General features: G+C 31.5%; 1 protein-coding gene across 1 annotated transcript in view; it reads left to right on the top strand.

Annotated features, from left to right (window-relative positions):
- Positions 1–3,096: 3,096 nt before the first annotated feature.
- The window catches only part of LOC129222023 (dolichyldiphosphatase 1-like), a 33,323-nt gene continuing 10,187 nt past the window's right edge, over positions 3,097–26,232 (top strand). The window contains exons 1-4 of the mRNA XM_054856440.1: positions 3,097–3,437; positions 13,275–13,375; positions 17,178–17,262; positions 21,944–22,040. Of these exons, the coding sequence (XP_054712415.1) occupies positions 3,353–3,437; positions 13,275–13,375; positions 17,178–17,262; positions 21,944–22,040 (368 nt within the window). The 5' untranslated portion in view covers positions 3,097–3,352. The remainder of the gene's footprint in view (positions 3,438–13,274; positions 13,376–17,177; positions 17,263–21,943; positions 22,041–26,232) is intronic.

Here is a 26,232-nt window from a genome sequence, read left to right as displayed (position 1 = left end):
TATTTAAGTAATTAAATTTCTTTAAAAAATGTTATTTTGCACCCTTAAGTACGTATAATTTAATACTGCACGTATAAGTTAAAATTGTGACCTAAAATTTTAAAATAATCTGAATACATTTGAGAAATGAATTGGGATATCCCAACAGAGTGACTTTCTGGTAACTCACAAAATTTTTGTAGGAAAAAATAAATGAGTTATTGCTTTAATAAGAAAGGAACAACATTCGAAAAGTTATTTTAAATTATTAAAAAAAAAAAAAAAAAAAAAAAACCTAGGTCAAACTATTCTTGCGTGTAAGGCTCCTGGGACATAATATTGTTAGGATTTTGGAGAATCACCCATACCTTCTAAAGGGGCACTAACTCTGTTAATGGTAAAAGTTGCTGCGTTCATTCATTTCATTTTAGACATTTGCCCGTCTGTGCTAGAACTTGTTGCCTATTAAGCTGGTTTCTCGTTGGGTATCTAGATAGATTTAAGAGGGTCGTTGATCATTGGGGACTAATAAACTGACAAGGAACAGCCTAGCTCCCAGAGCTTGTTGCTCGTCATCACATTTGTATTTGTAATGCTGCTATGACAGAGGTGCTCCCTTCTTCAAGTTCAGTGGCGTATTCTGCCCCCAAATATCATGAAGACCCCTCCCCCCAAAAAAAGAATTAAATACCCATCAAAACACTACCCCCTAAAAAATTTTCTATAGCGTATTCTGAGCCATGACCCTCCCCCCCCCCTCCCCGCCTAGGTGGACATCCCTGACTATGAAGGTAACGCAAGCAACGAGGACGAAAATACCGAAAACATTTTTCCCTTTTTCCACAACTTCTCTCAGAGAAGTGTATTCGGAACTCCAGCGCTCGAATACGCTACCTTGCGGTGATTTATAAAACTGCGTCTGCACCTAAAACATTGCCACGTTGCGCATCACGTGTGTCTGTTGACGTAAACACAGGCAGTTTGTTCTGAGTATTTATTAACGCAATCGATGTGTCTTAGTTTGCTTTCAGCTACAGAAATTAATTCGTCCCCTAAGAGTATTCTCGAGCTTCTCAAAATAATGTTAGTTTTTCTTATTTCTTTCAAAAAAGTATTAAATGGTGGAAGCGTAAACAAGAAAAGTCTGGATTAACAAAATTGGATAACGTAATACCAGGTAAAATTTTTTATTGTTTTGTATGAATTTGTAAGAATATGAGTTTTTTTAATCTTAAATTAATTTAACTAATCATATTTTACAGCAGCATTTAGTTGGAATGGACAGTATGCAAAATATTTTCTTGAATTTATTATCGTAGAACAAAATGAAAAATGTTTAACCGAGAAAAGAATTTACTTTATTCCTTCTATTCTCAGCTGAAAGGTTTCGCCAAATTTGTTTAGGGTTATAGTAGTTTTAGTATTGTGCAAGCAAAGTAGCCTTGGCGAGTTTTCGCATTTTTAGTTAAACCATTTTTAATTTTTATCATGAGTGGAATAAAATGATAGTAAGATTACAGAATTCGATAAGCGAAAAGAAATAATGGTCAATCAACTGAAAAGAAAACTACTACCATATATAAACTGTGAGTACACATTTTATTTATTTTGTTCTGAGTGAATTTGAATCAGTTTTTCAATTCGATGGAAAAAAAAACGAACTTAACAACATTGACTGGACACTTTTCCTTAACCTAATTCCACATAAATGATTTAAATAACCTTTGTTACTACAGTATCCTACTGAAATAGACAGTATGCAAATAAATTTTCTTGAAAATATTTATCGCAGAACAGATTGAAAAATCCAGAAAGAACGTTAAGAATTTGAACAATAAGAAATAAAAGTTCGCCAAAAATCTGTTTATAGGCTTATGGTTTTAAAATTATGTGAAAGAATAATGTATCTTGACAAGATTTCGCATATCAGGTAAATCATTTCCATGACGAATGAATTAAATGCATGATTTCTTTGGATATCCAATCATATAGTCATAGAAATAAATTATCTAGTGTTAAACGTTACTCTTGACAGTCTGCCACGTATGTGCACTATGTGACAAAAATGTCAACAAATGCTGGAAATGTCACGAAACTGAACTTAATATGTACTAATGTATAGAAAAAACGGTACAAAATGAAAATGCCGTTCGAAGCGAACCAAAAATTTATGAATTCCGAATTCAACATCGTGAAAATGGCTGCTTCAGAACAACTTACTGTGTGTTCTGCATTAATTGTTTACTTTCGTAATACTTTTTGGTTTCTAATCTCTTTCTATATGGGTCAGAATAACCAAAAGACTTTGAAAAATCTTTTCAAATGAATAAAGCGAAAAAATCATACATACGAACAAAAATCACAACACTTTTAGCATTTTCTTCGTTACCACATGCGTTTGTTTTAGTTTTCAATTCCGCCATTAGACAGTGACTGCAGTGCCCCCTATAGTTCGTTGGAGTTGCGAATTGTAAAAGTGTCTCATACACCATGAAAAAGTTTAAATTCGGAAAAGTACCTTCCCCAGGCCCGTCATTTTATAATTTTCCGGTGGGGAAGGGGAGCAAAGGGTATATTTTCAATGAATTTTACAGGGAAGAAAAACAAAATATTACATATAGAAATGCATAATTACATAGTTTCTAAAATTGGGGAGAAAGGGGATTCCTCCCTGTTCTAATAATCTGCCGAGAGCATTTAGTTTTAAAAGGATTGATGGAATAAAAAATAGGTTCTAAGAATCATTGAATTGGGGACTTTAAGGGATCGTAAAATTAACCTTCAGTGACGGAAAAACCCAATTTTTTCTATTTAAAGACTAAAAACATAAATGAGTCTTTTTTTGAGCGCAAAAAACGATTCGGCTGATTTTACCAATTGAAGAGGAGAGACTGTTAGGCATAACGCGCTTTCTCGGGACAAAAATTCGAAAGAAATAAAAGTGCTTAAAAATGAAGAGCTTAAAAATGAAAAAACTTAAAAATAAGATTTTAAAATGCATTCTTTTAGAATTATTAGTGACTTTTTGTCCCGTAAAAAGATTCGACTGCAAAGCCTTTTAACATTTGTTGCTCTAGTTCCTCTTTTGCTCACCAGAGTAAAGCAAAACTAAAACATGAAAGGGAAAAGAGCAGAAACAAAACACATCACTGCTTCCTACTTACGATTAACGTTCCGCAAGCCTGTTAATTTTATTAATTACAAAATTTTCTCATTTGCTTATTTACGGCATATATTTCACACAGGTATCTTCTTCTTGCAAAGGTTTTGAAAAACATTGAAATAAACATCAATGTCAATGTCTTATTAAAAGTTGTTGAATTGTATGTTATGATCATGCATGTAAAAAGACGTGGACAAAATTTTACTTGAAATGGAGTTCAAATCTGATTTGTCTGATAAGGAAGGCCAAATACAGTGGACATCATTGGCAATTAGTCATGTTGAATATCAGAGTGGTAAGTCTATTTTAACGTCCTACTGTAATAAGTTATTATATTTTCATATTGTCATTTTGAAATCCCGAGATAATATTCTTGTTCTGAATCTTTGCAATAATAATTATAACTTTTGGAATAAAAGAAGTAATGTGGAATAGAAATATTTGAGCTGCGAGTTAAGTTTTTATGAAGTAGTTTTAATATTCTTAATGCTTGTATGCAATAATAATCCGAACTCGAAGATGGACAGAAAAATTTTGAAGTATATCCAAAATTCGAATTAAAAAAGGTGCTTTGTAAAATGAAAAAGTAAATTACAATAAAACTGAATATAGCATTTAACTATAAGAACAAAACTAATTAAAAAACACCCTTTAGTATATGTCTTATTGCCAGCACATCTTTTTATAAACTATTCTTTGCAAACACATCGTCGCATCAGAGCAACAATAGGATATCTTAGTGGTATTTTTGGGATTAGATGTCTTATACTGTTGCTCTGAGGCGATGACATTAAAATTAAAATTCTTTAATAAAACCACAATCAATGTAACTAAGATGAAAGATATTAGTATTGGAAAGGGTTTAAAGTGGGCTACAAGGCTTATAAGTGGATTTTCTTATTTAGACTATGATTCCAGGCTTAGAATGCTAAAAATGTACAGTCTTGAGCAAAGAAGAGACCGAGGGGACATGATTCAGTTGTTTAAATTTATTAAAATGAAAGATGTTACAGGGCTAAAGTTTAGCACTGAAAACAGAACAAGAGGTCATTGTTTTAAGCTATTTAAATCTCAGGCTAACATGGATATTAGGAAAAATTATTATTTTAGCAGGGAAGTGGAACCTTGGAACAGCTTACCGGAAGAGGTGGTAATGAGCAAGGGAGTAGATAGTTTTAAGAGGGCCACTGATCTTCACTGGGGATTTTAAATTGACTAGGACCAGCCTAGCTGGGCCCAGAGCCTGTTGCTGGTCGTCATTTTTGTAATTGTATTTGTATGTATACACTTGTACATTACACAACAATACTTTCAACTCAATGTTGTCGTTTTACTTGGTCCGCATTGCAAAAACAACTTCTGTTTTAGAATGATAAAAGAAGAATATTACATATTAATTTAAAGCTAATATTAAATTGACTTACTTCTACTTTCAGCTCTATTTATGCTAGGCACATCTTCATGTTTTGTCAAATCAACACAACTTGGGTCTTGATCAACTTCACTGTTGCAAATATTTCTTTTCTATTTTTTCCAAACGTTTTCATATTTTGTGGTTTTCAAAAGTGGACTAACGTGCCCCAGGCTCTTGATCCGAAAAAATATTATCATAAATCTTTCATTATGACAAAAAATAATGAAACTACAAATAATTGTGAACTAAGAGAACTTTAGGTGAGAAATGCAATTTATTGCTCCATTCTTCATGAAAACCATTTACAAACAAACAGTTGCAGACTTCTGAAAGTTACTCATCTCTGCCAAAATTACATTTTCTGAAGTTAATTTATTCAATGTGACTGTACCAGTCATGTGCTTTCATTAGGATTTGTAGGAGACTATAGGTGCGCTTTGTTGGTCATAAATAAAAATAAAAATTGCTGGGGAAGGGGGGGATTAATACAATATTTTGCGGAATACTGAATATTCAGTTGATATTAACCAAATATTTCGCTGAATACTGAATGTTTGATTAATTTTTTAAAAATAATTATAGAGATTTTTATTTCATGTCAACTTAAAACTGAAACTGTGTAATCTATTTAGTCTTTTGTGAAATGCGTTTCCTTTTAACACCCCTGCTGACCTACACTAAGTGTAATTATTGATTTAAAATAAATAAAAAGTTAAATAAATTATTCCAAAAGCAAAAGTAATTTACTATAATAGGTAGTAAATGGCAACTTTGGTCCATCATGCCTATCCTCTATTCCAGGGGTGCCCACCTAGGGTGGGGGTCATGGCGCAGACTATGCCATTGAAATTTTTAGGGTGGGGGGAGATTGAGAGGTACTTTTCTCTTTTTAAGGGAGGTTTTTGCAGTTGCGGGGGGAGGAGGGGGCGCTTCTTTGCTCAAAGGAGGGGGTGTACCCCTTTCTATTCTGCATATGAATTGATATTTATTTATTCATTAATTTCTTTCCTGACAATGAGATTTGATGACTGAGAATCATGGTATAACATGTTACGCTAATAATAAAGAATCCTACATTTAACTTACATACAAGTACGAATCCAAATTGCTTTTAATATCATTACAAAGTATACAACTTATTTCAAGTGGTTTTCTGCTATCTTAGTTTGTTCAGTAACTGATAAATAATTTTGAAAAAATTGAAATTAAAAAGAATCAAATTTTAACATTGTCAGATAATTTTTATTTATTTATTTTATTTTTGTCTAGTGCAAAAAAGACTTACTTTGCCTAAATAACTAAATATTATGAAGGGTTTTCTTCTTCTAGTTTTCTAAATTTAAATTAGAAAACTAGGAGAAAAATTAGAAGTTAATTTTTTTTCTCTTATTTTATTTGTGAATTGCATTTTTGTAAAAAAAAAATTCCCTTGTTGAAATAAATTGAATTGAAGAGTTACTGTTTCATGTTCAAAAGATTTATTAATGCAGTGCTAGCCGCTTGAAAACAAAATCACATTCGTTCAGAGGACATTTGAGTTTTTAAACTGGCATACAGAAGAACACCCTTCATCCAAATCTCTGGATAACCTGGATCACATTTGTAAAATTCTTTTAAAATTTATACCTGCATAAAAATTGTGATTTAAAAAATCATGATATCAAGAACCTAACTACACAATAAACTCCTGATTATCTATGGTCGGATTGTCCGCGGATCTTTTCACTTTTTTATACGGTATGTATACTAGTATTATGGTCATTAAGTGTTTTTTGAACTTATGATTGTATTTTGTTCTTTTTTTAGTTTTTGGCATATATTTTTTACGTTCAATGTTTTCATTTTTAACTATAATTTAAATGTATGTATTAATGTTATTCATCTTTTTTAACTATTGTGTACACTAGTATCGTTTTTTATTTATTATTCGGATTATCCGCAGTTACAGTGCCACCCTATTCTGCGGATAATTAGGAGTTCACTGTGTAAGCTTGCCAAGCATTAGATTTTTATACACGGGTCATTCCATGTCAGTTCAACCACACCCCAACACCCACCATCTCAGATTTCAATGAAACTTTGTATACTTCTATGGTTCATAGTCCTAAGTAACCTCTAGAGACGTACCGAGTACTCGGTAACTACTCGGTACTCGGCCTACTCGGCCAATTTGCCGAGTACTCGGTACTCGGCCAAATTCTGATCAGATACTCGGCCAATACCGAGTAGTTGCAAAAAATTGAATATTGTCCAAGGCAGATACTAAAATTTATAGAAAAAAGAGCAAGCATTATATTCTGCAATCATTTAAAATTAAAATTTATAAGTCAAATTTTAAATTTTGAGAATAATGAAGTTTGTAATGCTTCAATGGAATAAATCTTTATTTTAATGTCCCCAAAGTTGATAAAACTTATTTATGTAAAATTATGCAAAAAAATAAAGTATAGAAAATATGGAATTTTTATATTAAAAATGGATTTTTGTTACAAACAAAAATTAGTTATAAAATATTATGAAAATACCTTTGCTTAAAAAATAAAAGGAAATAAAATAACGTTAAAAGCACAGTGCAGGAAAACTGCAGACACGTGTTTTGGCATTACAAGGAATTCCTTTTTCAATGCACAACATGGGAGCTCGTGGATTTAAAGGCATCCGACAAAAGTCAGATTTTTTTGTCGAATGTCTTTACATTCTTTAGCTCACATGTTATGCACTGAAAAAGACGTTCCTTGTAACGGGGGGGGGGGGGGCAGAAACACATGTCTGCAGTGTTCCTGCACATTTGTTGTATTAAAATTATTTATGTTTGGTGGACTAAAACTATAATTGATTGGTATAAATTTGTTTTAATTCCAACTTGATTAATCATACCTTTTATTTATTTATTTTTAATTTTAAAAATAACTTTTTTGTAAAATTTTTGACACAAACAAAATTGTTTATATAATGCGTAAATTGAATTTCAGCAGGAATTTAGTTTTAAAAACTATTATATGGACAAGGAGGTCTATACTACTATTCCAATGAGTTCAAAATTCATCACATGTGTGTCGGTGGTTCTTCATAAAACATACTTGGTACTTGGTAACTCGGCCGAGTAGTGAAAGGCCGAGTACTCGGTAACTCGGTACTCTGCCGAGTAGTAAAAGGCCGAGTACTCGGTACTCGGCTACTCGGCCAAAGTGCTACTCGGTACGTCTCTAGTAACCTCCTAAAGTATTTCTTCTCTATTAAAAATAGTTTTTATTTTATGACCCTTCAAAGTTTTGAGCAGTGGCGTACCAAGACAGATGGGGGCCTGGGGCGCTACTCGAAATGGGGGCCTACCTGGTATTAAAACTGAAGTTTCTCAAACTATGTGTACGTACCATATATTACAATAATTGTTTTAAGTGGTACATTTTTACATATTTCAGTAGTGTTGGTTTGATTTCGGACACTGTTGTAAATACCACGGCAAAACACATGGTTTTAAGTAAAATTAAGTAAATACTATATTTTTAATAAAATTGTGCTTTGTCAGAAAATATCAAAAACAGAAAAAAGTCCTAAAATTATATTGTATCTTAAAAATTTATTGCATCTGAACATCCAAGTACAGTGAACAGAAGCGTTTAGGCATTCCAGATTTAATTAATTTTAGGATAAAAATTTTCTTTTACAGAAAAAAAAAACCCTTTATTATTCCTTTGAGTAAGACACACCAGTTAACTATTTACCTGATAACATCACCTAATCTCAGAGAAAAATATTTTTAAAACATGCTTACCTAAATAAGGATGAAATTCACACGTTCACAGTCTAAATAAAATTTTTCTGCTAGGTCTCACTCACAAAAAAAAAAACACTCTTTATGTTCTTCGGACAAAAAAACTCTGGTGTGACCCTATACTTGCCTGGTGCGTTTGATTGAAGTGGAGAAAACGCTCCGCGCGGCTTTGCTGGTAGAATTAAAAATATTTAATGTTCGACAGAAATTAAGACAAAAAAATTTTGCGTATGCGTGGGTTTAACTAACTAATCCGATTTCTAAAGCGAAGAGCGTAATTTTCCCGATTAGTAGTGTATGAATTAAGACTATACCATCGTAGTCTTAATACACAAAACAAAACATAAAACAGATATTTTAGCTGTATACTGTAATGATCAAAAATTATAAACGTGCATCTGTTATGCATTAGTTTTTTTTTATAAATTGTTTGAAAAAAAAATGCATAAAACTTTGCTGAAAGCACTTAACAAAATAAAAGCAAATGATTTTTATAGGTTTAGTTAATTTAAAAATAAATTTGGGGCCCCCATTAAATTCGTGGCCCAAGCGCTCATGTACCTTTGTACACTAGGACGAGTCACTGAAAAAAAGTCATATTTAACAAAATTTATGATATATACTCGCATATACAGGTAACTGATTAATATTTCTAATCATGATGTATATGACAGATCTACTGAAAAAAATAAGATACAATTTCAGGGCTTATGTCAAATCGGGGCCTGTGGGACATAATTTGCCCTCTCTTTGTTTAGGCAAGAGTCACTGAGAAAATATTCATTCTACATAAAAAGTCAACTTTTTATTTATCTAAACCATGACATAAGGCACGTCTGGCGAAAAAGAAAACGAATTAAAATTTTGGGGCCTATGTCAAAGTGGGGCCTGGGTATCATAAACCCTCCATTGATCCCGAAGAGGTATTGATTGTATCCCTGAACAAATATTTGGTCTTTAAAAAAATTATGATTTATTAAGCCAACTTGTTTAAGCATTCAAACCAAGATATGCGAAAATATTGGTGAAAACCAAAAATTGAAATTTGGGGGGCCTATGTCAAAGCGGGGCCTGGGGCGGACCGCCCCCTCCGCCCCCCTTCGGTACGCCACTGGTTTTGAGATTTTGTGTTAGTTGTCATTCACGGTTCTCTCAGAATTAACTGCAGCTGTTTGCAAAAAAAATTATTTCTCAACAACTAAAGATAAAAAGTTTTTGAAATTTTTCACATTATACATTAAGACTTCAAGCATTTTAGAAAAAAATATATCAAAAATCTAAATTTATATTCAGCAATTAAAAAAAATTAACAAACTAAAAATGTAAAAAAATTTTAAATAAAAAAATGATTTTCAAAATTTTAATTTTTTGGCATGAGGGACTAAATTAAAATAATTTATATATTTTTTTAAATGATCAGTAACATGTGTGCTAACATATAAAATGAAAATCTTTAGGGGACTTTGGGGGATTCTGCCCCCTTGCCCCCCCCTTATTTTGATAAAAGAAAAAAAATTGATCACAATCTTACAATCTTAGCTAATTACTAATAGCATCAAAGAAAATTTGAATAATGACATACATTGGTGTTTGAACCCAAATTTAAACATTTTAATACTCAAGATTTTTTTGAATTGAAGTAGTTAATTAAATAAATTAATAATAAACAATAAAAACAGGTTATCGCGAAATTCGAAATTTTCCTGCAACAATTTATGCATACTAAAAATTATTGTTTAGTATGCATTAAGACAACATAGAAATTTTAAAAAAAAATCATCTAATTCTAATTTATAACTAAGTAATACAAATCTAACTAAGTATAACAAAGTATTACAAATCCTATAAATACCAGCTCATAGTTCTTAAATTCCTTCTAAATTACGTCTGTTTTCCTACTAAGAAGATTAAAAAAAACGTATGTCATTCTAATTGTTGTGTTGTGTGTAATCAGATCTAGGCCAAATACAAGTAAAAATTTGATATCTGTCCAGTAATGATTTCTCTAACCAACTGGGCAAAGAACGGACTAAAAGACAAATTCGAAGCTAGACACTTCTAGTTCGCAGAGCTTTTAACTTGTTTCATTAATCTAATATCAAACTGAAACATGGATTTGTTTTCCGCTGATCAAAAAGATTACCCCAGAAAAGTTCAATTTCCTGTGCCTTCTCCAAAAGATTTTTCTGTATTCGCCCCTGAAGGGCGGTATGTTGTTTAAAGCCACTTTTTATTTTATACAAATGATTTATAAACATTCTACTCTAAATATTCCCGTTTAAATACAGTGAAACTTCAGTAACTGGACACACTGATAACCCCTGTAACTGGACATTTATTTTTCTTAGGGTTGGCCCAGTGCAAATTCAATGGCTGAAAATCTATCTAACCTGACACACATTTGCGAGAACCCCCTATCAGTCTGCACCCAATTGCTATTCTAGTTAAATTTTTGCTACCAGCATTTTTTCATATTAACTTTTTCTCAGAGTTTTAGGAAATCTCTTTTAGAGAATTCTATCTTTTATCCACGGGAGTAAGCAACCACTCTGTGCTATTAGTGCAATTCTAAAAGGATAGCATAAAATATACCAAACTGTAGACAAAGAAGGCACCATTATACCTGTATTCTAAACAAGTGTGAGCAGGACTTTTTATCTTTAACCCTTCAAGCGGCCGTGACGTAAAATTCCTTCACCCAGCTTCTCCTTTGCTTAAAAAAAAGGGAAATAAAACAACGTTAAAAGCATAGTGCAGGAACACTGCAGACACGTGTTTTGGCGTTACAGGAAATTCCTTTTTCAATGCACAAAATGTGAGCTTGTAGATTTAAAGGCATTCGACAAAAGTCGAATTTTTTTGTTGAATGTCTTAACATTCTTTAGCTCACATTTTATGCACTGATAAAGACGTTCCTTGTAACGCAGAAACACGTGTGTGCAGTGTTCCTGCACATTTGCTTTTAAAAATTATTTATATTTGGCAGACTAGAACTAAAATAGATTGGTATAGTTTGTCTTAATTCCAACTTGATCAATCATACCTTTTATTTATTTATTTTTAATTTTAAAAATAATTTTTTTGTAAAATTTTTGACGTAAACAAAATTTTTTAAATAATGCGAAATTAAATTTCAGCAGGAATTTATTTTTAAAAACTTTCATCTGGACAAAGAGGTCTATACTACTATTCCAAAAAGTTCAAAATTGATCATGTGTGTGTCAGTGGTTCTTCTTAAAACATAATTGGTACTTGTTAACTTAATGCCGAGTACTCGGTAACTCGGTACTCGGCCGAGTAGTGAAAGGCCGAGTACTCGGTACTCGGCTACTCGGCCAAAGTGCTACTCGGTACGTCTCTACTCCCCATTAATGTTTAACGAATAGATGTTGATCAAATCGTGTGATTTTCAAAAACGCTTTTTTTGCTAAGTCAAAAAACCTTTCTAGAGCGAGGGCGGTCCGCTCCGGCCGAGATCCATCTGGTGGGTGACACCTCAAGTATATTTCAGAGTTTATAAAAACAATACACATACTTTAATTCTGAAAAAAAAATCCCCAATAAATTTGAAATTATATTTCATCTATAAAATTTCAACGAAAATAAGGCACTATACTTGTATTGAGGGAAAATATGGGGTGCATGTACGCTTGGAGAAAATTTTACAGAAAATGCGGCAATATACAGCTTTGTACAAATAGCTTTTCTTTTTCCTATAATTATTCCCTCAATTTTTAATTTTAATTTTACTGGCTGCTTTAGAATTAATCTTGAAATGAAGATTTTAAGATTAACTGCAATTATTTGAGTGTTGTAACCAAGATATTTGTTCTATTTCATACTTTTGTTGAGAATCAAGCTTGTAGATGTTGTCCTTAAATTGAAAAGACAGATATATTTTATCATGTCTTTTAGATTTGCGCCTTTGCACGCCAACACTAAGTTGAATTACAGAACACCGTAAGATACCTCTCGAACTACGGGCTCCAACTTGCTCAAGGGGTACATTCCTTTTACAATTTTATAACTGAGGTCGAAGTAAAAAAAAATGTTATTATTGTTGTTTTAAAGTGATTTTAAAAAATTTTACTATTGTTGTTTTAAAGTGATTAAAAAAATATAAAATGTTAGGTAAGAAAACCGTGCTCACAGTTGCTATTATTTCAAGAATGTTGAAAAACAAGCAAACTAGGGAACAGCGTAGGTGGCTATTACAGAAAATTCGATGAACAATCAAGCCAGCTGGTTATTAATGACAGTTGTTTTCTTATTAGTAGGCTTTTATACATGTAATTGAATCAACTGGTAGTCAGTTTTTCAAAAAATGCCAGGAGAGTCAGCGAAAATTAAAGAAAAAAAAGTAGACCGGAGTCGGAGTCGGCATATTTTCTACCGACTCCGACTCCAACTCCTTTACGCCAAAATCAGTCCGACTCCGACTCTTCGACTCCGACTCCGACTCCACAGCCCTGAATGCACGTCATAAAAGCGGCCTTTCAATCTTCGAGACTTATTTTATCCAAAGGCAGTATTTACCGCTAATATTTCGACTGTTTTATTTTGTTTTAATGTCCAAATGGCTGTTGAATTAAATGTATGCTTTACAGGGTGTCCTCACACCTGGAAAGTCTTGGGAAATATTGGATTTCAAATATTAGATTATAACCCCCATATAACTATTCTCAAGGTACTGAAAGATGTTATTGATAAGTCAAGGATATCGTTAAATCGAAGAGCATAGACACTTAATGCAGTCCAATTTGAACCAATGAAATGTATCATTAAAGTGAGGAAATCTTGTATTGTTTAAAAAAAGTTAAATGGTATATGAGCATAGCCAGAGGAAGGTCGCGAAGGACTGAAGAAATAATATTTCTGTTTGAGACTTTTATAGCTTATGTAGATTTTTTATATTTATACTTATGTTGTTTTTTTCCCCACAGGTGATTGGTTTGGAAAGATATTAGCACTTTCTAGTTTGTGTCCTCTTGCATTGATTATTGCATTTGCAACCCTAATTTTGTTTAAGAGAGATTTACATACTGTGAGTTTTTTAAATTTTCTTAAATATTATATGATATTGCATTTTATTATAATGTATTAATGTATTACATTTTTTTGCAGAAATCATTTTTCAAATAAACTAGTCTTTCAGTGCATATGCAGGAGGAAAGTTTTTAGGGTTCAAACTTTCTCTGAAAATGTTCAAAACTACCCCAAAAATGCTTTTCAATGTTTTTTTTCGGAAAAATTATTAATATTTTTATTTTCAATTTCATTTGAAAAATGGAATTATTATCATTATTGAAAAATTGTACATTTATTATTGAAAACTTGTTGTATCTTTTTGAGAATTTTCAGTTGTTTCATCAGCCATCACTGTGAATCATTCTGAAACGTTTAGTTTTAGAGTTTCTTCCTTATGAACATTTTCACTGATATAAATAAAATGATTTTGTATTAATAGATTTGCATATTGTACATTTTCTGAAGTGAAATTTAGGTGTTTTTTGATTACTGAACTGTCATGAAGCAGTTCTAAATTGTAATAAAGCATGAATTTTTTCATCGATAGCGTTCTTGCAACTCATTCTCATTCATCATTTTTTCAAAATGAGGAGTCCCTCTGAGTGTAATGTCTTGTTGTTGTCTTGTCCATGATGTGTAACAAAAAGCACTAGATTACTCCGAAGTTTTTGAAGACGGCCTCGGATACCTCCACAGCATTTTCTGAAAAAATCAAGTCATTTCGGTCATGCATTCCGATCTTGAGAAGCCTGGCCTGAATTGCTGGGCAGCCAAAGATTTGCTAAGGAGACAGTTGAAAGGTCAGGGCAGTGTAGGCAGTGAATTGAGTAACTTCTTAGTCCATCACTTGAGATTTTCATGTCCTTTACGTGTTTTGTTTGTAGCCCGGTTATTATCGATGCTATTGTGCAATTGCAGTTTAAGACTGAAATAGGAAATTTCAAGTTGTTGCTGATAAGTCTAGGGCTGGCCACAGCATTGGCATCAATCAGGGTTCGTACGCTCCGGGAAAACCGGGAAAACCTGGAATTGTCAGGGAAAATGAAACAGTTAAAAATGTCAGGGAATTTCCCAAATTTGCACCTCAAACTTTTTTTTTCCAATTTTTTTTCCACAGAATTTTGTTTCATGAGATCTAATCTTCCGTTTTATTTATTTTTCCTGAATTGTTAAAATTTTGAGGCAAAATGAAACTGGCAATTTAAAAAGTGGCGACCCAAAAAAACTTTCGCAGCCGCCATTTTTGACCCTCAATAGTTCTCAAGAAAATAATTCCTCAGGTGAATAATAATTATACCCAAACTCAACAGGGAAGAGGACAATTTACTGCTTCGGAAGCACAAGCCTGAAAATGGGAGTGGGGGGGGGGGGGGATCTGGGAAAGTCTTATTTTTTTAATCGGAAAAGTCTTTTAAGCTACGTGTGAATTGTAGTCGCCATTTTTGGTCACTCACAAGATAGAAGTAGACACGATCCTTAAATGCCAAAGTTTCCAAAAGCAAAGCATAATTGGATGTTTTCTTTAACTGCAAATTAATGAAAGTATCACAAAATGTACTGAAAATTGTTTTATTATTATTATTATTATTTTAAATAATTTCCTTGAGAAATGAAAAATTTTGTTCTTAAAACTTAATTTTATCTTCACATCATTGGATGCAATTTGTGCTAAAAGCTTTTCAACTGAATTGTAGTTTCATGAAGATTTATTATTTTTAAATTGTTTTCATGCTATAAATTCAAAAAATTACTTATTTTCGGGCGCAGCCGCCATATTTGGTCATTAACAAGGTGGAAGTATCCAAGACTTTTTAAGTGCCGAAGTTCCCGAAAAAGGCATTGGATGTTTATTGCTATGCAAACAATTGAAAACAACGCAAAATGTGCCTTTTTTCGGATAATTCATAATTATTTTCTTGAAAAATGCGAAAATTTATCTTCAGAACAATTTTTTTTTATTCTAATTGCTTTAGACCCTTATGTGCTAAAAACTGACTATTTTGACTTAACTGTAGTTTTTTAAGGATTATTAATTATTTATAACTACTTTTATGATACAAATTCAAAAATCTACTTAAGTTTCAATCTTAAGTCTTATCTTTAAGTCTTAAGTTTTTCACTTAGTCGTCATATTTGGTCGTTTGCATGATGGAAGTAGATGTAAACTTCCAAAAACAGAATTGGATGTTTGTCTCTATGTAAACTATTGAAAGTAACATAAAATGTTCAACAAATTATGAATTTTTAAAAATTATTTTCTAGAAAAGAAAAATTTTAATGGAAGCATTCTTTAATAAGCAAAAGAGAAAAAAAAGATTATTGGCATTGGCCTATATAGGCGGATGTTGATTTTTGTTATTATGCATTTTCTGGTATGGCGATCGATGCAACAAGTTAATCGTATTTATACTGAAAAATAGCTTTGTATTTTGCTCAATATGTTTTGTGTTACATACTAATAAGAAAATAAAAAGGAGTATTGTGAACCAAAAGACCAAAAGTGAATGCTAAAAGATTGCTGCTCCATTACAGCAAAACACTAATATTACTCAAGAGTCATGACACATGACATCGAGAAAACGCTAAAATAAGTTGGAAGCACTTTGTTTTCAACAATTAGTAAATCAATTAAAACATTTTTGAAGAAAGTGTTTAAAAAAACTTGAAATTTGGGAAAGAAAAAAAAAAGATTTTTTTTTTCTAATCTAAGGAGAAAAGTTTCAGTTCTTCCGCATTGCTACTTTCAACATTTTTAATTATTTTGAAAATATTACTATTTAAACTTAATTTTGAATGAAGCGAGTAACCTGGAATTTTTTAAAAAAACAACGTGGAAAACCTGGAAAAGTCAGGGAATTTTTTTTAGCCACAAGTGTATGAACCCTGTCAATTGAAGTTGTGAGGTTCGATGATTGGGGGTAGGATCTAGACTCCTTGGCAAGCTCATCGGCTTTCTCATTACCTAGGATATTCACTTGGGCTTGTATCCATTGTAATGTGCAAGATTTCTTGGTTGCAATGACTTTGTTGATGGATTGGATAATTTTTTGACTTAATTGGCACTTGCCCTTCTGAATGGCTTCCAGCGCTGAACTTGAATAGAGGATAACTATGCCACTGGCACTGTGGATGCTTTTAGAGAGGAAAATCTCCAGCACTCTTCTAATAGCAACCAGTTCACAGTAGTAGTGTCACAGTAGTCTTAAAAAGTAAAAGTATATTTGTTTCTATATTAGATCACAATTTTTCTGTTTTTTGCTTATTCTTGATCTTTGATATCAGAAAGCAGGTTACTTTTTTTTTGTTATTATTATTATGAAATCACCTTTCAGACCCTAACAAAAATGTCCAATTCTTTTGATTTCAAAACCCTCCTTATATTTAACATAAGTTTCAGTTATAAGTTTATTTTATCAGTATGTTAATATGCATTTAAGAAGTATTACTTTTGATAAGTGTATATGAGTACAAGCACATATCCTTTTGAGTTAGTTAAAAAGGCAACCATTATTTACTAGGAGCTCATCAGATTTTTTCATTTATTAAATATGTATGTCCTTTGCTATGTTTGCTCATTTAGCACATATTAATGCCCATAAAGCAGAAATATCTCCCCCTGATTGAAATTATCTACTATTTAAGAAATGCAATAGAATGTACAAACAAAATCAATTTTGATTAATCTTATAGACTTCTTAAGAAATGCTTTCGGGAAAAATTCTCCCCAAAGCAAATGTCTGGTTACAGCCCTGATATCTTTAAAATTTAGTGATGTTAAATTCTTTGATGACTGATGATGATTAATTTTGTAATTGCAGATAAGTTTCCTTATTGGTACTTGCTTGAATGAAGCTATTAATTGGATATTGAAGCATTTAATTAAAGAGGTGCGTCCTTGCCGTGGTAAGTAAACTAAACGTTTTCTGAAAACAGATAAAATAGCTTCTGCCATCTTGTCTATCTTGTTTTGTTTTTCAGCATTTCAATATTTTTTCAAAAATTATCTAAGCATTATTGAAAGGGTTATTTTAAGGCCCTTCTTTAGAGTTGGGGGGAAAAAGTAATTCTTATTTGGGTACATCCAAGGGACAATGGAGGCAGCTGCCCCCCCCCCCTTCCTCCTCACCAACCCCTGTGTCCAATCATTTCATGATCAGAGCTCGCTGTATCTGCAAATTGTGCTTATCTGCACTTGCCTGCAATCTCTCAGTGTGATTCATGATAAAAAGATTATTATTTAAAGATTCCTTAGGATTTGTTGCCTATCCGAAGATAATTAAAGCGCTGCTCATTAGGTTGATGATATCTTTTTCGGTTTTTCTGATACTCAACTGGAATTTTTTAATAGGTTGCCAAATCTATTTGACTATGAAATTTCAAAAGTTGTAAATTGCAACCTTTCATGCATGTGCAGTGAGAAATTAATTGCTTTAAAAGTTTAAATTTCATCAAATTTTAGTGGAATGAATCTCTTGTATGCTGTCAAGTGTTCTGAAAGTTTGACGAGAAACTCTGCGTCTTGTGTGCTAAAAACATGTACAGTGTCTCCCAAAATTGTTCGTACACCTAGGACTTTCAATGAAATAGGCCGTTATTCATTGGTTAGAATAAATATTTCTTAATAGGTATTTTATTACAAGATCTATGATCTATTTTTAACAAAACTGCATAAAAATTTTTAATAAAACATTAAAACATAATTTTTAAAAAAAATCAAAAGCCAAAATTTGCCGGAAATTTTATCTCACAAAAGTCTTTGTACACTTTGAAAAAATGTCAAAAAATTAGTAAATAATTTAGCTTTTTACAAAGTTATTATTTTGTAGAATATCATGCAGTATCAACAACAGCTTTTAAAGATCTGGGAATAGAGTTCATTGTTTTTTCTTTCTTTTTTTGTGCAATTTCTGAGTAAGTGTTCAGCCGCACTTCGAGTTTTACTGTTTCTAGTTCACTTTTTGTTTCAATGGTGTACTTTCTTAATCTAGCTACCAGATATCTCCAAATATGTTCCATTAAGTTTAAATCTGGCAATTGAGGAGATATTTCTAAGCTTAAGGACAATTTTTGAGGCTCCAAACGCAAACGTGTGCTTCTTATCGTTATCTTGATAAAAAAAACAAAATTGTTTCCGATTACCAAATTTTGGGCTAATAGTTTAAAATTGTTTTTTAAAATATTTAAATGAACAGCATAATTTATAATTTCATCAAAAAATTCCAAATTTCCAACCCCTGATGCTGTAATGCACCCTCACACTGAAACACCTTCACCGTTCTGATTAACTGATCCAACTAAGTTCTTAAGATTAAATTTCTCATTTTTTCTTCTATTTACAATTATACAACAATTTAACCCAAAATTTTGAATTTATTTTCATCTATAAGTAAGATGTTGTTCCAAAACGTTTTGAGCTTATTTATCGTTGATATTACGACGGAAAACGTAAGCTTACTGTTTTCCGCACGAACAAGAAAATTTCTGCGGGAAGAGGTCCCCTTTAATCCAGCTAATCAGAGAACTTGGCGAACAATTTTAGGTGAAAATTAAACGTAAAATGTTTCATTCAATTCTGCAGAAACTTTTTCAGCACTCAAATGTGTATTTTTCATAATTTTTTTAACTGTAAACCTCCGATCACGCTTTGTTAACTTTGCCAGTTTACCTTCTTTTCGGTCCAAGTATTTTATTTAAAGCATTTTATCAAGTACTTTACTATAGAATGGAATAATTAACTAATTTAGAGACATTTTAAACCAATTTACCGCTAATATGAGGAAAAAAATCAAATTTCGAATGGTGTTTGTGGTTTTTTACGAATACCAGCCATTTTAAAGTAATAAACACAATATTATGGAATAAATAAACAAAAAATTAACGGCAAATGACTTTACAGTGTCATTACAATGCAAAAATAATAAAAAACCCACATATGATAATTTTAATCATGAATTTATTCGAAAATATTTCAGTGTATGATGACTTTTGTGGCATTTTTTTTCTCTTTCTCTTCGTTTTTGACAAATTTCAAAAATAAAATCTTGCAATATTTTGAAAAAAAAAAAACTACTGGATTGTATTCAGAATGGTATAGGAATAATGTGAAAAAAAATTGGACTTCATATTCGAATTCAGTTTTGCGTTATTTTGGTTTTACAACAAAATTTCAAGGTGTACGAAGACTTTTGGAAGCCACTGTACATAAAGTTGATAGTTTTGAAACAAATATTTTCTGAAACATAAATGATATTTTTGTAAAAATCTATACAATTTTGTAAATTGTTGTAAGTTTGGATTTAAATATTAAGAATTTTATACAGGTAAAACTAATGTCGCTGCGACTCATGAATACGGTGCAACCATCTATTGTTATCGAAGTAAATTTTATGAACCAGTTGCAGTGGTGGAAGGTTATGAACAGCCACCACGAGGTCTGCCGGTGTTTCATGTTTATTTGAATATAATAAGATTTTAGATTTAAAAATAACTTTTGTACGTTTTGAAGAGAAAAGGGGAATTCTGTCCAATACTCGCCCTTTCCTCATCCTATCTGTTACTGGGTATCATCAGAGTTGTCGGTGTCTGCTACTGGGGGTCAGACCTTATTTTTAAATTGAATAAATAAAAATAGAGTTGACCAATTCAGAAGATCCAGAAACAGCCAAACGTTAGCTGAGATGTAGTAGAATGAGAGAAAAATAGTTTGAAAAGTCTAAATACATTAAAAGTCTTAGAAAATTTAGTTAACCTGAGAGCGATGTCTTAAGCATGTCTGTTACTGGTGGAGTAACCCGAATTGCTGAAATTTACAGCTTCTTCCCAGCTGTTTACTATGAAGAATAATGGAAAAATAGTATTGGTTTCTTCAATTTGTTTCTGATCCTCTAAATGCATAAGTGATTTAATTTTTGTTGAAACATGTCAGCTAAAGCATAACTTTTTATGTGAGAAAATAGCAGAACAATTGTTCTCTTGTTTTTCGAGAACTTCTTTAAAATGTGAATTGTTGCAACTTATGCGTTTCTTTTTTTTTTTTTTTTTTTGTTTGCTGTGATTATTTAAAGAAAACTCTTTATTTATTTGTTATTTTTAGGAGGGGGAAGGGGGGGCACTTTAACAATATTTTTCAAAGGATCACTTTTTTTTTTGTTTGTACCATTGATCAGTAACCTGGCCTAACATATATATATATATATATATATATATATACACAGTCGAACCCCGATTTAGTGAATTCATTGGGACCGAAACTTTTATACGTTAAATCGGGATTATGTGTAATATCAGGGTGTGAAAATTAAAAAAAAACAAAACCGCACTTACCTTATCCAAAAGCCGTAAAGAGCTACTACGCAAACATATCCATAATTAGAAAGTAAACATTTTTTATTCAGCATTCCGCGACTTATTACACATTAGTTAATTTGAAATTTTAAAGTACCGAGTAATAGAAGTTTGACAGTTTCCTTGATACTTGACTCAAAATACTCTCTTTTGACGTTATGAAGGAAAGAAAATGCTCTGTCATTTACAGCCTGCTGCATGAGATATGTTTTTAGTTTCCAGACCATGCACAATTATGTGTAAAGCATTTGGAAAAGTAAGTTTTAATCGGATATTATTGCTTTTCTGCATCAGAATTGTCATTCAATGGTTGCCCATTTGGTCGTTAAAAATTGCAGACTCCAAGGAAGGTATTTTTCTGCTTCAGACAATATCGATATATCATTTGGAAAGCAATCTAATATTTTCTAACTCAAATTAACAAAAAAAAAAAAATTAGGCTGTTAAAATAATTTGTTAATTTGTAGTTTATTATTTGGTAAACGGGTTTTTGCCTTCATTTTATTTGAAGGAAAAAGAAAAATTTGCTTGCTAACTCATGAAATTCATTCAATAGAGATTCTTTAAATCAGGGTCTGACTGCGTATATATATATATATATATATATATATATATATATATATATATATATATATATATATATATATATATATATATATAGTTGACTCTCTGTTTAATGACTTTTAAGGGACCACAGAAAATTGTCCCTAAGTAGAAAGCGTCCTTAAACAGAATGCTTTTAACACTACAGTGGACCATCTGGGACCGCAAAAAGCCGTTGTTAAATAGAGAAAATCGTTAAATAGAGCGTCGTTAAACAGAGATCCAACTGTGTGTGTGTATATATATATATATATATATATATATATATATATATATATATATATATATATATATATATATATATATATATATATATATATATATATATATGTATATAGTGGAGCCTCTTATATGAATTACATTTGTTCCAAACATTTTTGATTCCATCAAGTGGCTGATTCAATATAGCAACTAGTTCAATAAAGCTGAATTTGTTCTGTTTTTGACAATTTTATTCATTAAAATGATTGATTCAATTAACCACTGATTCAGTTAACTGGTATCCATTGTACTGGGAAAAATTAAATAAAATTAATGCTACATTATTTTTAAAAAAACTTCAGTCTGTATTCTCAATCTATAATTTAATTTTACACTTACATTGAAATAAACTTCATATTAAATTTTTTGTTTCCAGGTAGGGAAATCCTTTTTTCAGAATATGGCATGCCATCGAATCATGCACAATTTATGTGGTTTTTTGCTACCTATATGGCATTTTTCTTGTTAATCAGGTAAGTTTGAATTGGTAAGTCATTGCTTCATTTAACTTTCTATGCTTAACAGCTTTTAGTTTCCTGTTGAATTTTGAAGAGCTCTGTTTTGTGAGATTTTTTTCAAAACTTTGTTAGTGCATACAGGGTTCATACTCACTTTGGATAAAAAATTTCCATGATTTTTCTAAGACTTTTTCATGATTTCATAAAAATTTTCATGACCTTGTTACACGAAGAGAATAGTACTATTTAATGTCAAACTCTCCAATTTTTGGAAGGCATTTAGAAAACTTTTACGTGAATGTCATTACCTGATCGAAGCGCTTACTACTTGTGCTTGTGATTGAAAAAATGTCAGTGCACACTATAGAAACTAATTACAAACTGATCTTATTTGTCTTTAATTTTTAAATTTAAGTGAAGTAAAAATATAGAGAATGCACTATACTGATGCTAAAATGTCTAATAAATAGTGCAGAATAGTAATGAATGGAACAAAGCTTGCATGAGTCATTAAAGTTTTGAATAATAAATTTACTTTCAAAATATTGCCCTTAGGTGTCAACAGTGCATCTAATTATCCATGTAACTTGAGAGTATTTTTGTTCTTTAAAGTAAAGCCACGTTTTTCAGTAAATTCATTTGTCTAAAACAGATATTTCAGCTGGCCACATGAATCAGTTTTGCGAGCCATGTGTTGGACACCACTGTTTTAGAGTATTAGAATTCCCCTATTTCAATGTTCTATCCCCTGACAAAAATATGAATTTTCTGAAGCCTTCAACAAATTAAGATAAGCTCTAATAAATTTAATAATGATTATTTTACAAGTGTTTGAAAGGAACTTGGATCCAATTAAATTATTTTTTGAGTGGGCAAGGCAAAATCAAGAACATGTAATTCCACCATTACAGAATATAAAATATAAGAAGTGCTGAAAATAATGGCGAATTCAAAATTAGTGATGTCCCAGTTGTAAAATCACATTACAAAAAAAAGGCGGGCAACTGTTATAGAAGTAAATGCAACAGGATTCCAAAACTCAGATTTATTTTTTGGGATCATTCAATTTTTCAGTATTAATATCTTTTACTAGCAATACTTTTAAATCACTCAAGGTTTTTAATGCTCTTTTAGCTACTGTTACTTTCTTACTGCTCAACAAATTTTTCCATGATTTTAAATAAATTTCCATGACTTTTAATCAAAACATTAGTTTTCCATGACTTTTCCATGTCTGATTTTTTTTTTTTTTTCCATGACCTTCCAGGATTTCCATGACCCGTACAAACCCTGTCCATACAAACAAGGTGTCTACTAAACCTAAAAACCAGGAAAAATGTCAGAATTCAAGTAGCACAAAAATAAAAAAGGACTAAATTGACAAATTTACCAAAAAATTTAACTTTAATCCTTAGTTTTTTAAGTTTATCTTTGTAGTTGCTCTGACAAAATTATACATTTATCTCTGCATAAAAGTTTTTTGTACAGCTTCTAGCTCATTTACTTAAAAAATTAACACAATTCAACATTGTGAGTTGTTAAAAATTAAATATCTATTGGGTGTGGAAATAAGGTTTAATCGTTTTTTATGTTTATAAAAAACATTGAATATAAAAGTATTAAGTGATTTTATTTAAAATATTTTTCAACTGAAATGACAACTTTCACCCCATTTTTTGGGCAGTGAACGGATTCTTTGAGTGAAGATATCTGCTTATTTCAAGGTGATCCATTCATCAATCCCTTTCTGTATGCTGTCATATGAAGTGAAATGCTCTACAGTAAGTGCGTACTGCAGAGTCGGATTAGGGGTCATGGTGGACTGAACGGCAGGGGCGAACACAGAAAATTCTTTTGAAGGGGGCCCGGAAAATTGAATACAACTCCCCCCCCCATACATTGTTTCAATGCAAAGTTTTGATGGCTTAATTATTTTTTTAATAAATCAATTCAGACCAATAAATCTACTTTAAATATCTAAATATTATGCACTAATGTACCTTTAATGTGGATGTAAAATATCTTGAATGTTTCAATTCAATTAAATACTAAACCCAACATAATGTCACCGAGATGCTATACAATAAGTGGTTTTAATTAGGGACATAGTTACAATGATTATAACATGAGGAAAAGGTTCTTAAAAAACTCTTATCTCATTCATGGGCGCCCATAACAGGGGTTCGAAGCTTTTCTACCCCCCCCCCCCTGCTACAATAGTACTTTCTCTCTTTTGCTCTTGGTACTATTTTTTTTCTCTCAGAAATATAAAAACATTACTTTTTCAGCCATTGATAAATAAGTTATTAAAACTAGTCAATCTCTCCAATTCGCACTGAAATTGCTTTCAGAATTATAACAATGCATTGTAGGATCCACATTCTTCCATAAAAAATGAAGCATTTCATTTAAGACCAGATTCGTGGGTCAGTCGGCCCCGCCTTTGCGTAAATGGTCAAAATGTGTTTAGTAACCTCAATAACAGTAAAGTCAGTATTAGGAATGCACCGGATATCCGGTAACTATCCGGTATCCGACCTATTCGACTGATTTTTTAACTATCCGGAACTATGAGGTATCCGATCCGTCAAGCCACTCAGGATCCGGATATCCGACAGTTTTTTGCAGGATATCCGGGCAGTTATCCGGTAAAAATGTGAGAGATATCCGGTACGAAATGAGGGTTTAATTTTGAATTTACTTTTGCAAAAATTCCAGTTAAAGCTTTCACTGTTTCATAAACTTTTTGATGATGCTTTCTCTTTTAATTGCTGCTTCAAAAATGACCATTCCTCTTCAAAGCTAGCTTCTGGCATTCTCCCGCATCGTTAATGCTAATTTGCATCTTTAGAGAGAGTGAATCTTTGTTTTCTGGAAATAAAGTAAAATTTTCAGTTGATTATTTTAGCATAAGTTTATTAATTTGTTAACTGGGTTGCCCACCTAGGGGGGGGGGGTGTTTTAGGGGTATTTTCTCTTTTTTTGGGGGGGGGGATTTCTATTTGGGGGTATTTATGGTTTTTAGGGAGTGAGCCCTTGCTCTTAGGGGGGGAGGCACCCCTGTATTTAAGATGCTAATTTGCATCTTTAGAGAAAATGTACCTTTATTTCTGGAATTAAAGTAAAATTTTAAGTTGTTTATTTAAGTTTATTTATTTATTTTTTGAGTCAAACTGGCCCTGTTTTAATATTTTCTTTTTTAACTTTTATGTTAGAAAAATTTTACACGTGTATTATCTGTAATAAAAATGATTTCAAAGCAAAGTTTTATTTTTTGTTATTTCTAAATTGGAAACAAGAAAATGTATTACTTTATGATGAAGTTAAAAAAATTTTCTACTTGTCATGCAAATCTAATAACAAATGCGACTCATTATACGACCTTTAAGATTTCAACTATGAATAATTAAAAGTTTAAACCATGTGTACATTACATACAGAATTAATTTTTGTGGAAAGTTTGTCTCTTTCGAAAAAATCTGTCGAAATAAAACAATATATTAATGTTTCATTTCATATAAAGCACAATTCCTAAATTAAAATATAGAGGCTCTAAAAAAAGTACATTTGAATGTACTTAACATGTTTTTAAAGAAATGATATGTGGAACAATTTTGATTTATTGTTTTGAAACGGCGTTGTAGAAAAATATGCGAACATGCAATGCAATCGAAATGTTGGATATCCGAATCCGGCAGGTAAGGGGGGATCGGATATCCGGTATCCGGCAAAATCACTATCCGGTGTATCCCTAGTCAGTATAAATTACAAAAATTAACATCTTTGCAAATCTAGCTCTTTCTTTCATCTAAATAAATAGCAGAAACTAAAAAAGCAAAAAATATCTGTCTTTAACTGTAAACGGTAGGGGAAAAAAATTCTGACACCCCCCCCCCCTAAAATTTCACATATGGGCGCCCAGACCTCATTTGAGTTTTTATAAATTAATTTATATTTTACCTCTAAAATATTATATGATTGAGAAAATCATAGCATCATAACACAGTTTTATTTAAGAATTAAGAAACTATTTCTGTGTGAATTTTAAAGCAGTTGCTATTTGTTCTTAAAGCCATGATACAGTTGAGATAACATATTTTGATACTATATGCCATTTCCATTAATCTCACGGTTTTACCAAGACTCTACCATGACTTGAAACTACTTGATTTCTTTCATTTTGCATTTTTTATAAACTAAGAAAGAG

The sequence above is a fragment of the Uloborus diversus genome, chromosome 5 (genome assembly GCF_026930045.1).
Source record: "Uloborus diversus isolate 005 chromosome 5, Udiv.v.3.1, whole genome shotgun sequence".
NCBI lineage: Eukaryota > Metazoa > Arthropoda > Arachnida > Araneae > Uloboridae > Uloborus > Uloborus diversus.
The sequence above is the reverse complement of the archived record's forward strand: the minus strand, read 5'-3'. Positions and strand labels throughout refer to the sequence as shown.